We start from the raw sequence: 14,280 nt of genomic DNA on the forward strand, positions 1-14,280 counted from the left end.
TACCTGCCCTCTCTTTTCTTCTCTCTCCTTCTTTCTCTCTCTCTCTCTCTTTCTCTCTTTCTCTGTCGGCATGTCCTCCCGCGCTCTCCTTCGACTTTCCCTCTTGGTGTGTCTACCGCGCGCTGTCTCTCGGTGTTTCCCTCTCTCTCTCTTCTCTAAATTTTTTTTTCACAATCATTTATATATATATATTAGACATAGATAACGATAAGATATAGACCTATATTACTATATGTAGTCGTGAGTCTATTCAATGGTCTTTCATTATCGTGGGTGTGGAGTTAGCAGCTAGTCAGCTTACGGTTCGCAGGGACTTTTAGCTCCGTCAGTCTAGGGTCCAACGTTTTCAAGGTGTAAGCATTTGGTCTCCACAGCCTCTACCAAGTCATTCCGTCATAGGCTACCCGGCTGTTCGTATGGACTCACGCCGACTGCGTCGTTGTGAGTTCCCGACTACCTCGTCGGTGTGTTCAACCACGGAGATGACTCGGTTTGGAGTCGATGTCTGGGCTGTTTACCCTGGTACACGTTGCCGATCGACCTCGGTGGGTGTGCTGCAACGTGCACGTTCCCATTCAGTCCTTGACTATAGCTAGTCATAGAGATGGGTGCGCTGCTCGAGAGAGACGAGCGAGAGAGGGACGAGATGTGAAGAGGAAGAGATGAGATCGACGGTGAGAGCGGACGACGACGAGAGTCGAGAGAGATGGAGATGACGAGAGGGAAGGAGAGGAGACAGGAGAGCGGACCGGCGAGAGAGAGAGGGAGAGAGAGCGGAGACTCCTCTCCTTTATAAGCTTTATCGTCGATCGGATCAGTGCAGCTGAGCCTTATGCGCCGCAAGATGAGAGGGCAGAGATCGGCAGAGGAGCGACGAGAGAGAGAGAGAGAGAGAGAGAGAGATAGAGAGGGGAGGCTGACGGGAGGAGGAGAGATAAATATGTGAGAGAGTGAGCATAGGCAAAGGGGAAGAGAGATGATGGATAAATGCGGGAGGAGAGAGGAGAGATCACATTTGATGTCTCGAGGAAGCGGGAGAGAAGAAGGATAGAGAGGATGTTGGAGATGAGAGAGATCGGGTGAGAACGCGCAGAGGAAGAAAAGAGCCGGTGACGTTGATGAGCATGAGAAGAGAGAGGAGAGGGATGAGAGAGTAGAGAGACACGCTGAGAGGGAGAAGAGCGTGAGTGAGAGAGAGAGATGAGAGAGAGAGGAGCGAATGCGAGCGAGAGGGGGACCAGGAGAGCGGGAGAGCGATGCACCGCGAGCGAGCGAGAGGGGGGAGGAGAGAGAGAGCAGATAGAGACCCGGCCCACCCAGAGAGGAGATGAGAGGCCGGGAGGCGAGAGGAGCGAGAGACGATAGAGAGAGGAGGCGAGACGAGGAGAGACGAGAGGTTAGAGAGAGAGACGCAGAGAGAGGAGAGTAGACGAGAGACGACGACGAGAGGAGAGATTGAGAGACGAGAGAAGAGAGAGGGAGAGAGAGAGAGAGGGTGTACGGGGCCAGGCAGAGGACAGAGAGGGACGAGAGATGAGAGGAGCAGAGCAGACGCGAATGCCGGCCGCGCACCCCGCCAGCGAAGCCGGAGCCCGCGCCCCCAGCCGCGGGGAGAAGAGGAGAGACGCGACTGAGAGAGAGGAATATAGAGATAGAGCGCGCTCGAGAGAGAGAGAGAGAGAGAGAGAGAGAGAGAGAGAGAGAGAGAGAGAGAGAGAGAGAGAGAGAGATAGATGGGGAGAAGGGGCAGAGCGTATCTCGAGACGCATAGTGGATCGATCTAATTGCCTTGCGAAGGCTGCTGTTGCTGAGGAGAAACGAAGCCAACTGACTTTCCATGCTGTTCGGAAGAGAGGCAGAGAAGGGAAAAGAAAGCGCACAAGAAACAGAAATGCGAAGGAAAGAGAGTGCAGTGCGGCGGATAGACGGACGGACACACAGAGAGGGAGAGGGGGACGGGAGTAAGCGAGAGAGAGGTGAATAGGAAATACGGGAGAGAAAAAAAGCTAGAGAATATATATATATAGAGAGAGATATATATAGAGGGGGAATCGCGCTACGCGCTCATGCGTATTCTTGTGTATACGTGGCGCCCGTGTTGTAACTGCGGGGCCCGTATATACGTACGTCCCCCCGAAGCTAGTGACCATGCCGCCATGCCGCCATGCTGTTGGTGCTGGTGGGCACGGTTGAACGGAGAAGATCGACGCAGAACTCCGTGCGATGCTAGCTGTCGTTTCTGGATTTCGTATAATAAATAATCGTGTTGCTTCGGCCGCACTGACGTGTATGTGGTAACTGAAAGGGAATCTAAGGATTCCTTTTATTCTAGCGATGGCGTTTCCTGGAATTTTTCCTTCTTTCTTTCGTTCTTTACACAATTCATTTCTTACATCATTGCGTATTTTGCTTACATCGTTGCATTTCACTGATGCGTCACCATGTTCATTCCCTACGTCATTGTGTTACTTTATCACATTATTGCATTTTCTTACACTAACGCACTCTTACGTCATTGCATTGAAATCTCACGGCGTAACATTATCCGTACTATTTATCCCATAATATTATATTCTTGCAATACCATTATTTACTTTCAACGTTCCTTTGTGTGCTAGTTGTTTTTGTGGCTTTTATTTTAGCACTTGCAAGTAATATTTGCTTTAGTGAAAGCACGTATGTGTCACTTTAGCGAGTATGTGCGTTTAATTTGCTGACTCACTTAGACGCACGTACATGCACACGCTCACACCCTCACAGTTCCAACATTAAGAAATTACTTACCTGGTTCTGTATGTTTGAGTACATCAGTGTGAGAAATGGGGCAGGTGAAATTGCATTCTAAAATATTTAATGTCTACAGATGGTCCCTTGCGATTAGCTGCGTGAATTATAACAATGAGGTACGGCCGGCAAGCGCGCAGGCGTTGAATTTCAAGTAGGATGATTACGTCAGCTTGTAAGATGTCCAAGGCCAGCCAGCCAACGTTCGGGTCTCGCTAGCCTACCGGCTAGTTTAGTTCTGCAGTTTACAGTAACGCCACCGAACCACTGATCTCTATTATACTAACTAAGAATAAGTAACTAATTCTAATAAGTAATAAGTAATAAGTAATTTTAATAAGTAAGTAATAGTAAGTACTAGTTAGTATAATAAAGATCAGTGCACCGAACAGTCGTGGCTCACTCGCGAACCAACTGTTGGTCTATTGTTTTATAGATGCAGTGCCACCTGTAAGGACAAATGCGTGATTCATGCGCTGTGATATCATTAAGATGCGCCTATTGCGCAAGCGTAATGCGCACTTGTGACCTTTAGCTTGCAAGTAGGATGACGAATATGCTATGAATGGTAATCGTCTTTCGTTACCGATTCTGATTTCTAGGATAATTACGACTTTGGTTTCCGTTGCATTTTGATATGTCGATGTTAGAGATGTGATATTTTGATTAGGAAAAATTACCTGTAGAAAATTGCCTCGCATCATGATAGTGAGTGTCATATGTACAAGCGAAATGACATTCAGTTGTAAAAAATAATATCCAGCGGATTAGAAATAGATATTCTTCATGATAAGTGTCAAGACTCACTTGCCTATTAGCGCCACTCAGCGGATTAGTTCTGCCGGTTTCCCATTGAGCGAGTTATTTTAAGCAGCAGAGGACATTGAAAGACATTGCGTTAAAAAGTATCTAGTGTGGGTTGGCAGTTATTAAAACGTGTAGACAACCCGAATTAATATTCGAAAATAGGGTGTTAATAATATGTGTTCCGAAGGACATTTTTACTTGCTTCTTATTTACCTTTCCTTTCTTGGCTGGCTTGTGACCCCCCCTTGTCACTTGAACAACACCGAGGCGGTCGAATAAATACAGCCGGTCTGTAAGCGCTACGATGCTATGTGGAAGTGAGGGTATTGTATTTGTCCCCCACCTCCCAATCTGTGGTATCCATTTCGCATGCAGCACATCCACCGGCTGCTGTTAATCCCGTCTTCTCCCTGGTCTCCAAGGGCATTCGGCAGATGTTGCATCACTCACAAGTGGAAGGCGAAGGGTATTCGGCCCCGCTGTGCGTAACGAGTGTGTACAGAGATGCCAGCTTGTCGTGCGAAAGAATCGTGCGCGCACCCATGTTTGTGTTCTTTAGTGCGATCCCTTGGTAAAGGCGTAAAGCCAAGGTGACTTTGCGATCCCTTGGTAAAGCCAAGGTGACTTTCATCCCAGCACTGGCATTTATTTATAGAGCGTACTCGTTTATGACGGTTATAGTGTGTATAGTTTTAAAACCAACCGAATGAGAAATGACACAGAAATAGTAAATTAGGTTCACGCTTTTTTGTTATGTCTATGATAGCACTAAAGCCAAGAATACGATTATAAAAGAAAAATATTTTTGTAATCTGAATACAGTGACTGTATAAAAAAGAAGAAATACATTTTTTATAATATTGTGGTGCATCTCGCACAAAAAGAAAAACATCAACTTTTGACCCACAATCGGTATTCATTAATTCATTGGCTACATCTTGATCCCTAATAATTGCATAGGATTTTTTTTTAAATCGATAACTTCATGCATTATGTAGGATAATGAAGTTATCTCATGTTAGATGAAGGTTTCATCTGTTACAAGTGTTTAAGAAACGTTACGAACGCGACACGTTATTAAACATGCATAAGCTCACAGCAAACCTAATTTGGACTCATCCAATATGGAAGAAATACAACTGTTTTGCAGCTTTTATAATATTCCTTCAGCAAATCCTAATAATTGATAAAGTGGCATTATATCAACAGCAATCAAATTTCTTCAGTGATCCAGACACAGCCAAGCGATCGTAATAATATATTTCATAACAGTGTTGCCACATGATGAACTAAACCGTTCATTGGTGAGATCTGCGTGTACCTTACACATAGATAGAAGGCGACACGTATTTAATTTGTAGTCGTAGTAGCGTAGTCCATTTCCGTCCGTGGCGTCTCCGTAAATTTTCCATTGTGCGAAATTTTCAGCAGAGCGCCAACGAGGCAAATCGCGTGGACGTTTCACAATTTTAACTATTCTAAACGCGTTCTTATCCGGGATAAAGTGGTAGAACATTTACGAAGTGCCGTTAGTCCCGTGGGTAATAATGAAACCAAAAATGTACTAATATTTTACTTTAATATGTGAACTAATATTTACTTTACTATTTTTTTCATGTTTTTAATAATATCACAAAATATGCTCATTGCTTTTCGTGAAGCGGTCACCTCTAACGGCGTGCTCTATATCTTTTCGTCTGCAGAGATACAGAATGACGTAGACTGCACGAAGGCGCTCGTGCGCTTGCTGGACAAGCTACCGCCCGCGCACAGCAGCGTACTGAGGTTCCTCATGGAGCACTTCTGCCGCGTGTGCCTCCACCAGCACACGAAGGGCGACAAGTCCCCGCCGACGAAGCTCGTGCAAGTGTTCGCCAACATTCTGCTGCGGCCCAGCTGGGACAAGATCACGTAAGTTGTAGTCGCTGTTGCTGCTGTTGCTGTTGTTGTAGTTTTCGTTGTCGTTTTTAGCTCACCTTGGCATCGGCAAGCTGAGCTATTGCCATGGGTCGTCGTCCGTCCGTCCGTCCGTTCGTCCGTCCGTCCGTCAACATTTGGCTACGGTCAACGATAACTCAGGAACCGTTTGACCCACATGTTTGAAATTGGGTATAGTTGTTACTGCTATGCTCCCATATTAAACGTCCTATTTTGGAGCACGCCAGTCGACGTACTTTCGAGCCACGGCAATTTTTTGGCAAAAATGGGAATTGCAATTAGTCAGTTCAGGTTCAACGGATTTTGCTCATTTTTGGTATCTGAATGAATAAGTGCTAGGGGTTTTGATATTTAAAAAAAAATAATGCAAATTAGGTAGGGTTTGGCAATTATATAGCATATTATATAGACACGCAGATAACAAACAGTCTGTGGTGTCACACTCGTCTGGTTCGTTTTACAAGATTTCATTGACAATATCTTTATGGCAAATTCCTGCTATGACGTATTCTGATTTATTATTATTTTTCTATATTATTTTTTTATTATTAATTATATTAATATTCTATGCTAAGAAACTTCAAACGGGTATGCGCCATCTACGTCAATGTGCTTCATTTGGTTTATAAGATTATTTATAGATTATATATATATATTATTTTTATTTTTATCATGAAAAAACAACTACAATATATCGATCAAGAGTATTAATGGGAGTTTCCATTATATCTCTTGTTTTCTATATGTACGTCGGATGGTTGCTCAGATTTAAAATCTGGATTTTTCAGCACTCTTGCTGTCTTTTTGGTGGTGAGTTACGGTTAGTCATTGCACTTTCATTGTTGTTGTTTTGTTGTTGTTGTTGTTGTTGTTGGTTGTTTTTGTTGTTGTGTTGTTTGATTGTTGTTGTTGTTTCTTTTTTTTGCTGTTCTTCTAACAGCGGATCGGAGCATTATTGTCTGCGACTCGCTCGCGGTGTTGCACCTTGACTACGTGGTTCTTTTGCCTGACATTTCCCTCCGTGTCGCGTTCTCTTCTCTTCCCTTACCTCTCTATATCTCTCTTCCTGCTCTTCTCACTCTCCCTTCTCCTGTCATCTCCCTTCCCTATCCCTCTCCCTCTCCCGCTTGTCCCTCTTCCTCTCCTTCTCGCTCTCCTCTCCTGGCTCCTGCTCCTCTCCCATCGTCCTCTCCCTTCTCCTTCTTCGCCTCTCCTCTGAGACCTCTCCCTCTCCCTCTCCTTTCCTCTCCTGTCCTCTCCCTCTTCCTCGTCCTCTCACCTCTCCCTCTCCTTCTCCCCTCTTCTCCTCTCCTCGCCCTCTCCTACCTCCCTCTCCTCGTCGCACTCTCCTTCTCTACGCTTCCTCTCCTCTTCCCTCTCCTCTCGCTTCCCTCTTCCCTTCTCTCTCGTCTCTTCCTTCTCCTTTATCTTCGCTTTCTCTCTTTCCATCTCCTTTATCTCGCGTTCTTTCTCCTGCCTGCCAGCCTCTGTCTCAAATAACCCCTATATATATCCATCTTTTTCCTGTCATCTCTTGCATAAATGCTTTTGGTCTCTCACACCTTCATCCACTCTTTCTTCTCTCTCTTATATTGGTCTCCTCTCGTCTCTCTCTCCTTCTCTCTTCTTTTTCACTTCTCTTATCTCTCCTCTCCTCTTCGTTTTATGGGTTTTCCACCTTAGCGTGCTTTTACCGGTACAATTCAAGTGGAGCCCCTAATGCAATGCAGTTTCGAGGGGCATGTTCCCGACGGTCGCGTGTTTTGATATGTTAATAAGCTTAACGTTGCGAATTTCGTGACAGATCAGTAATTTATATCAGCGTCATGGTTTTCGCAGCTGTGACGTGTCAGGCGCTGCTCTATACGTATACGTTTACCTTCGCGCGTTGTCTGCCATCTGCGCGACACACTGAATCTACAGATGGGTGATGGACGCTTTATTTGTAGTTGGTGAGGGATTGTATGGGGGGGGCGCATGCATGCACACGCGAGCGCACGACACCGCACACGCACGAACACGCACATCGCATCACACCCCACCACACACACACACACACACACACACACGCGCGCGCGCGCACACCACACACACACACACGCACACGCACACGACACGCGCGCGCGCGCGCACGCACGCACACACACACACACACACACACACACACACACACATGTTGAAGCACGCTTGAAGTGGTACAGCAGCTGCGGCAGCGGTTGTCAGTGGGTGGTGTGCGGCAGTTGTTTGTCTATCGTAATTACGAGGAGGCACAATGTGAGGAGCAGGAGTGGGCAGGAGAACAGTGTTGTGAGCGGCATATGGGTGTGTGTGTGCGCGTACGCGCGCGCGCGCGTGTGTGTGTGTGTGTGTGTGTGTGTGTGTGTGTGTGTCGTGTGCGTGCGTGCGTGCGTGCGTGCGTGCGTGCGTGTGTACGTGTGTGCGTGCGTGCGTGTGCGAGCGTGCGTGCGTTTGCGAGCGTGCGTGCGTGCGCGTATGTATGTGTGTGTGTGTGAGAGAGAGTGAGCGCAGTAGTAGTAGCAGTAGTAGCAGTTGCTAGGGTTAGAATACCGTTTCAAACCTTGGCTGCAGCTAAACACGTAGCTGCCTTATTTGCCAAGTATCGCCAAAGAACACTATACATGGTATATACCAAATGAATCCGTATACGTCCACCTTCTTGTAACCATCAGTGCGCTACGATGCGCTGGGTACTTACGGGGTTACAGCGACTTTTTGAGACGAATGCAACAAAATTTATGAATTCGCCGCCATGTTTGCTATCATTCCGACTGTGACTAAAATGTAATGGATCGAACAAAGGAAATTAAACGATCTGCGGTCCTCATGTAAACCTACATCCGAGATAAGTCCTACATCCGAGAACATGTCATCTAAGGTTTTTACAAATGGCCCAGACATTTGTGAACATCGTTTCACTTGCTTTGGTGTGTAATTGCCGTGAGAGCCATCGTGCAGCTATTGTACTATTTCTTTAGTATTTTCTAGCGAGTCTTTTCCGTTTCGGTTTTTCCGTGTCTCGCTAAACATGGCGGGTAAAGCTGATTGGAAAGTTGATATGCTGTGAGAATTAGCAGATTATACCGTGAATTAAGAGATACATTCTAGTTTAGAAGCAGGACGACTGTGAGTTAACGTTCATATTTCAAACAAGGCAAGTCAAAGGTGGTAATAGAATAGTTTTATTTGAGATATACAGAGTTATTCATCTAGATCTGCAGAGGTGATTTTGTATGGAAGGGTGTCAGGCTGTATAGACAATCCGTCGCACAGCCTGGTCGGGCTACAGTAGCAGCAGCAGTAACCGCAGCAGTAGCAGTAGTAGCAGCAAGAGTAGCAGCAACAGCAGTAGCAAGAGTAACAGCAGCAGCAGCAGCAGTGGCAGCTAGGGTCCCTATATATATATATATGGACCCTAGTGGCAGCTGAACGGTAGCGCTCGAGGGACATAGCGGGTTCAGCTATCGGTCAATACAACATCCATACAACATCCATACAACATCCAACATACGTCCAACGTTCATACAACATCACAGCGCGCGTGCTAGCGATTTGTTCGCCTGCAGCCTGCACGCTTTCGATTGGAATAACCACAGGCACTTGAAGCGTTTCAATAAAATATAATGCTAAATAAATACGAAATCGATTTGCTACCAAATTCTTAATGTTTCGATACTCTCTTTCACCTATTATTGCCGACAGTTTCCTGTAAATTCTGTCCAAATCCTTTATGTGCAACACACGCTACCGGCCGCCATTTCTCACGCTGAGACATAGAGGATTTGGACGGAATTTACAGGAAACTGTTGGCAATAATAGGTGAAAGAGATTATAGAAACATTAAGAATTTGGTAGTAAATAGATTTCGTATTTATTTAGCTTTATATTTTATTGAAACGCTTCAAGTGCCTGTGGGAATAACCGCAACTCCCGCGCTCGACGCACGCACGCACGCACGCACGCACGCACGCATGCGAGCGCCACCCGACACTGCAACGTTCACACTACATAGCGTCATCTCAGGCGTTATAACTTGATGCAACTAGACAGAGGGCACTCACGGAAAGTGCATACCTCCGCGAGCGTGTAACATGTATGTGTATAACAGCTGGCTCGCTGCTGGCTGCTGCTGACTGGACGCCCTAAGGCGAGCTACTGCTGACTGGACGCCCTAAGGCGAGCTGCTGCTGACTGGACGCCCTAAGGCGAGCTGCTGCTGAATCTATCGCGCGAACACTAGTGGCTACACACACACACGAAGGCGAGCTGCTGCATGCTGAATCGATCGCGCGAACACTAGTGGCTACACACACACACGAACAAACACACACGCGAGCGATTGCATGACCTCCCTGCAACTCCGTTGCGCGGAGGTAATAACCGAGTTATTTCATATTCACCCGACTGCACTAGACACCGCTTACAACCGACTGGCATCAAGTGATCGTATCTTTACTCGGCTATGGGGATTTCATACCGCTCACCGTGTATTATTGACGCGATATAATATTATCTCGAATGTGAATTCGATCGTCAGTGTGCGTCCTGTAGCTCGCGCGCGCGCGCGTGCGTGCGTGCGTGTGCGCCGCGTGCCGTGCGTGCGTGCGTGCGTGTGTGATGTGTGCGGCGCCGTGCGCGCGTGCGTGCGTGCGTGCGTGTGTGTGTGTACAGTAGCATACACCATTACCGGAGAGTGTGGCAGAGCATATAGCAGCGGGAGCAGGAAGACAGATTAATTTAAGAGCCATTTCGGCAGGCACGCACCGTACGCGCGCACACAACAGAGCACACACAACACACCACACACACACATACACACACACACACACACACACACACAGCACACACACCACACACACCACAGCCGCACACACACACACACACACTATACACTCGCACACACCGCACGACGCACACACGCACACGCACACGCACGCACACGCACACGCACACGCACAGACACACAGTGAACACACGTCAACACAATGGCTGAAGCACGCTTGAAGTGGTACAGGCAGCTGCGGCAGCGGTGTCAGTGGTGGTGTACGGTAGTTGTTTGTCTAGTCAATAATTACGAGGAGGCACAATGTGAGGAGCAGGAGTGGGCAGGAGAACAGTGTTGTGAGCGGCATATGGGTGTGTGTGCGCGTACGTGTGTGTGTGTGTGTACGTCCGTACGTGTGTGCGACTGTGCGTGCGTGCGTGCCCGTAGGTATGTGTGTGTGTGAGAGAGAGTGAACGCAGTAGCAGTAGTAGTAGCAGTAAGCAGTAGGCAGTAGGCAGTAGGCAGTAGCGACAGTAGCGTAGACAGTAGCAGTAGCAGTGGCAGTGGCAGTGGCAGTGGGCAGTGGCAGTGGCAGTACGCAGTAGCAGTAGCAGTAGGCAGTACGCAGTAGCAGTAGCAGTAGGCAGTAACCCGCAGCAGTAGCAGCAAGCGTGAGCAGCAGGCCAGCAGTAGCAAGAGTAACCGCAGCAGTAGGCAGTGGCAGCTGAACGGTAGCGCTCGAGGGACATAGCAGGTTCAGCTATCGGTCATTCCATACGTCCATACAACATCACAGCGCGCGTGTATGGCAGGCGAGGTGGGACATAAATGGTATTTAGTGACAGTCATATATTCGAATTAATGTCTATCATATATTCTATTTAGTGATAGTCATTAAATCAGCCAATCATAGGCATGGAATTATTGTCAAACCTAAATGATTTAATGATAGACACTAAATGATTAGTGTTTGTCACTAAATCATTTAGTGCCTGTCATTAAATCCCGTTGCTACCAAATCAGAGCAACGTTACAAAAGATCGCGCTAGGCGGCGCCAGCTACTTCCGTACAAAAATCTCTAACCAGCCGGCGGCGGCGCACATGTTTATGTGTTCAAACGGACTATGTTGCGCATGTTTAGTATCAAACCTACGCGCCATTTTGGCATGTGGATGTAGGCCTAGACTGGTTCTTCTACCATGTCACATGCAATGCAATGAATGCATGGACAGCAGACAGCCAGGACCGAGACCCGTCTAATACCTGCTATTTTTGTACGGAAGTAGCTGGCGCCGCCTAGCGGATCTTGTAACGTTGGCTCTAATTGGTAGCAACGGGATTTAATGGACAAACACTAAATGATTTAGTGACAGACACTAAAATCATTTCGTGTCTATCATTTAGTGTTTGACAATAAATTCCATGGCCTATGATTGGCTGAGAAAAAATAACTTGATCATGGATTGGTTGATTTATGACTATCACTAAATAGAATATATGATAGACAATAATTCGAATATATGACTGTCACTAAATACCATTTATGTCCCACCTCGCCTGCCATACGCGTGCTAGCGATTTGTTCGCCTGTACGCTCTCGATTGGAATAACCGCAACTCCCGCGCTCAACGCACGCACGCACGCACGCACGCACGCATGCGAGCGCCACCCGACACTGCAACGTTCACACTACATAGCGTCATCTCATATCCACCGCCCCGACCTGCACTAGACACCGCTTACAACCGACTGGCAGTCAAGGTATCGTACTCTTACTCCGCCTATGGTGATTTCATACCGCTCACCGTGTATTATTGACGCGATATAATATTATCTCGAATGTGAATTCGATCGTCAGTGTGTGTCCTGTAGCTCGCGCGTATGTCACGTGTGTGTGTGTACAGTAGCATACACCATTACCGGAGAGTGGCAGAGCATACAGCAGCGGGAACAGGAAGATTAATTTAAGAGCCATTTCGGCAGCACGCATGTACGCGCGCACAACACGCCCACACACGCACGCACGCACAAACACACACGCACACACACGCACGCACACACACACGCACACGCACGCACGCACACACACACACACACACGCGCGCGCGCGCGCGCACGCGCGCGCACGCACACACACACACACACAGAGGCCCGTAGCCAGCTTTATATTGGGGGGGGGTTCGTTTTTCAATGTCTGGCAATCATTGCTCGCAGGGGCGCTGTAGCAGGATGCGCTTTCTTGCTGCGCAAAGGCAAGGGGGGGCGTCGGACTCCCTGGACCCCCCAACGCGCTGTACAAACGCCTACTCGGGCCTCGAAGCGCCAGGCGAGGAGAGCCAAAGGCGAGCCGAGCGGGGGGAGGGTGTGGGAAGGGGGTGTTCACTGTTTCACCCTCACGGCACCGATGGGATTTTGCAATTAATTACACTAAAATGGAGCGACCTGAGGTGAAATTCTTGCAAATTAAAAAAAAAAAAATATTTTGGGTTGGGGGCTCGGGGGGGGCGAGTTTCGTTCGAACCCCCCGAACCCCCCCTGGCTACGGGCCTGCACACACACACGCACACGGGCTTGCTCTGTATTCCGCGCACACGGCCGTCTGGTTTTCGGCGCGTGAAGATGGGCGCGACGTCACTACTCGCCCCCTCCCGCGATCGGCGACGTCGACGTTGGCAGCCATCTGGGATTGCTCTTGCGGGAAGTTCCGCTGCGATGCGCACATCGAGTACGGGAGCTCTGCCACAGCCCTGCTGCTGCTGCCCCCGTCTCTTTGGCTGCGTCCGCGACGAGACACTGCGCCGGATTTTTGGGAGCAATTTATGTGCGAGCGAGCGAGTGAGTGCCCGGGGCTTGAGTTTCGGGGGTGCACGTGTGCAGTGGTGCAGACCTACAGCACGGCAGCGGTACAGCGGTTGGGGCGGTCGGGAGCATAGATATAGTCGCTGTTATACACGACCTGTGTGTGGCATCCCTCCCTATGGTTAGCAGCAGTAACAGCAGCAGCAGCAGTAACAGCAGTAGCACCAGCAGCAACACCAACATTAGCAGCAGCAGTAGCAGCAAAAGCAACAGCAGCAACAGCAGCAGCAGTGCATCGCGGGAAGGCGCGCGCTCGGGGAGTGACGTTGCGAGGAAATCCAATTATGTATTGTGACGTCACCGTAACTATTGCGCGCGGTAAATTTGCGCGCGCGATGACGTAAGCGGGCATGACAATCTAGGGTCGTAGACGTACGTATGGCAGGATTTATTCGCCAAAGCACCAGATCATGCGTACACGGCCGCAGTCGTCGTCATCATTTGAGTCGACGTCTCAGCCGCACGAAGTGAGATTTATCGAAATCGCTCTGGCGGGAAATTGTGATTAATGTCAGGATATGAGCGTGTTGCGTAAACTGACGCAATTCCCCCTACCACCACCACCACCATCACCACCACCACCACCACTACTACTAAGGGAGTCAAATGGAACGTACCGAATTTCGCTCGCGTCGTTTTTCAAACGTTTGACGTCGTCACGGCAACGGCTGGTTATCGAATCGTTGGAAATCGCGCAGACAAGCCACGAAGCATCGATTGTCGTAACGCATTATTTTATAATCGCGCAACGAATTTCGAACGATTTTTTTTCGGAGAAAATAATGGCGTGCTACTGCCAACCGATTTATTAAAAAAAGAGATGTGGCAGCATTCTTGATTGTCTGTCTTTAGTGTGGCGCTTCCAAGTGTGTTGGGGAGGGTGATTTCTCTTTGGATAGTTTTCCAATTCTTTTGAACTATTTCAGTGTTTCAACCTCATTTTATCACAACTTAAAGTGTCTACGTCACGAATTTCCTGAAATTTATAGTTGAAAACCTTATTTTTGTAATTTCTTTACATCAAAAGTTAGTACTAACGTTACTAAATATATCCTAAAGCTCTCACCTGATATAAATGTTTTTACGTTGGTTAAATTTGCAAAAATCT

General features: G+C 47.9%; 1 protein-coding gene across 2 annotated transcripts in view; it reads left to right on the forward strand.

Annotated features, from left to right (window-relative positions):
- The window catches only part of LOC106811233 (phosphatidylinositol 3-kinase regulatory subunit alpha-like), a 215,096-nt gene that overhangs the window by 187,119 nt on the left and 13,697 nt on the right, over window positions 1-14,280 (forward strand). For both annotated transcript variants that reach the window (XM_014814790.1, XM_014814797.1), the window contains exon 13: window positions 5,295-5,502. In XM_014814790.1, coding sequence (XP_014670276.1) covers window positions 5,295-5,502 — 208 coding nt within the window. The remainder of the gene's footprint in view (window positions 1-5,294; window positions 5,503-14,280) is intronic.

Source organism: Priapulus caudatus, unplaced genomic scaffold (genome assembly GCF_000485595.1).
Source record: "Priapulus caudatus unplaced genomic scaffold, Priapulus_caudatus-5.0.1 Scaffold18, whole genome shotgun sequence".
NCBI classification, from domain to species: Eukaryota; Metazoa; Priapulida; class Priapulimorpha; order Priapulimorphida; family Priapulidae; genus Priapulus; species Priapulus caudatus.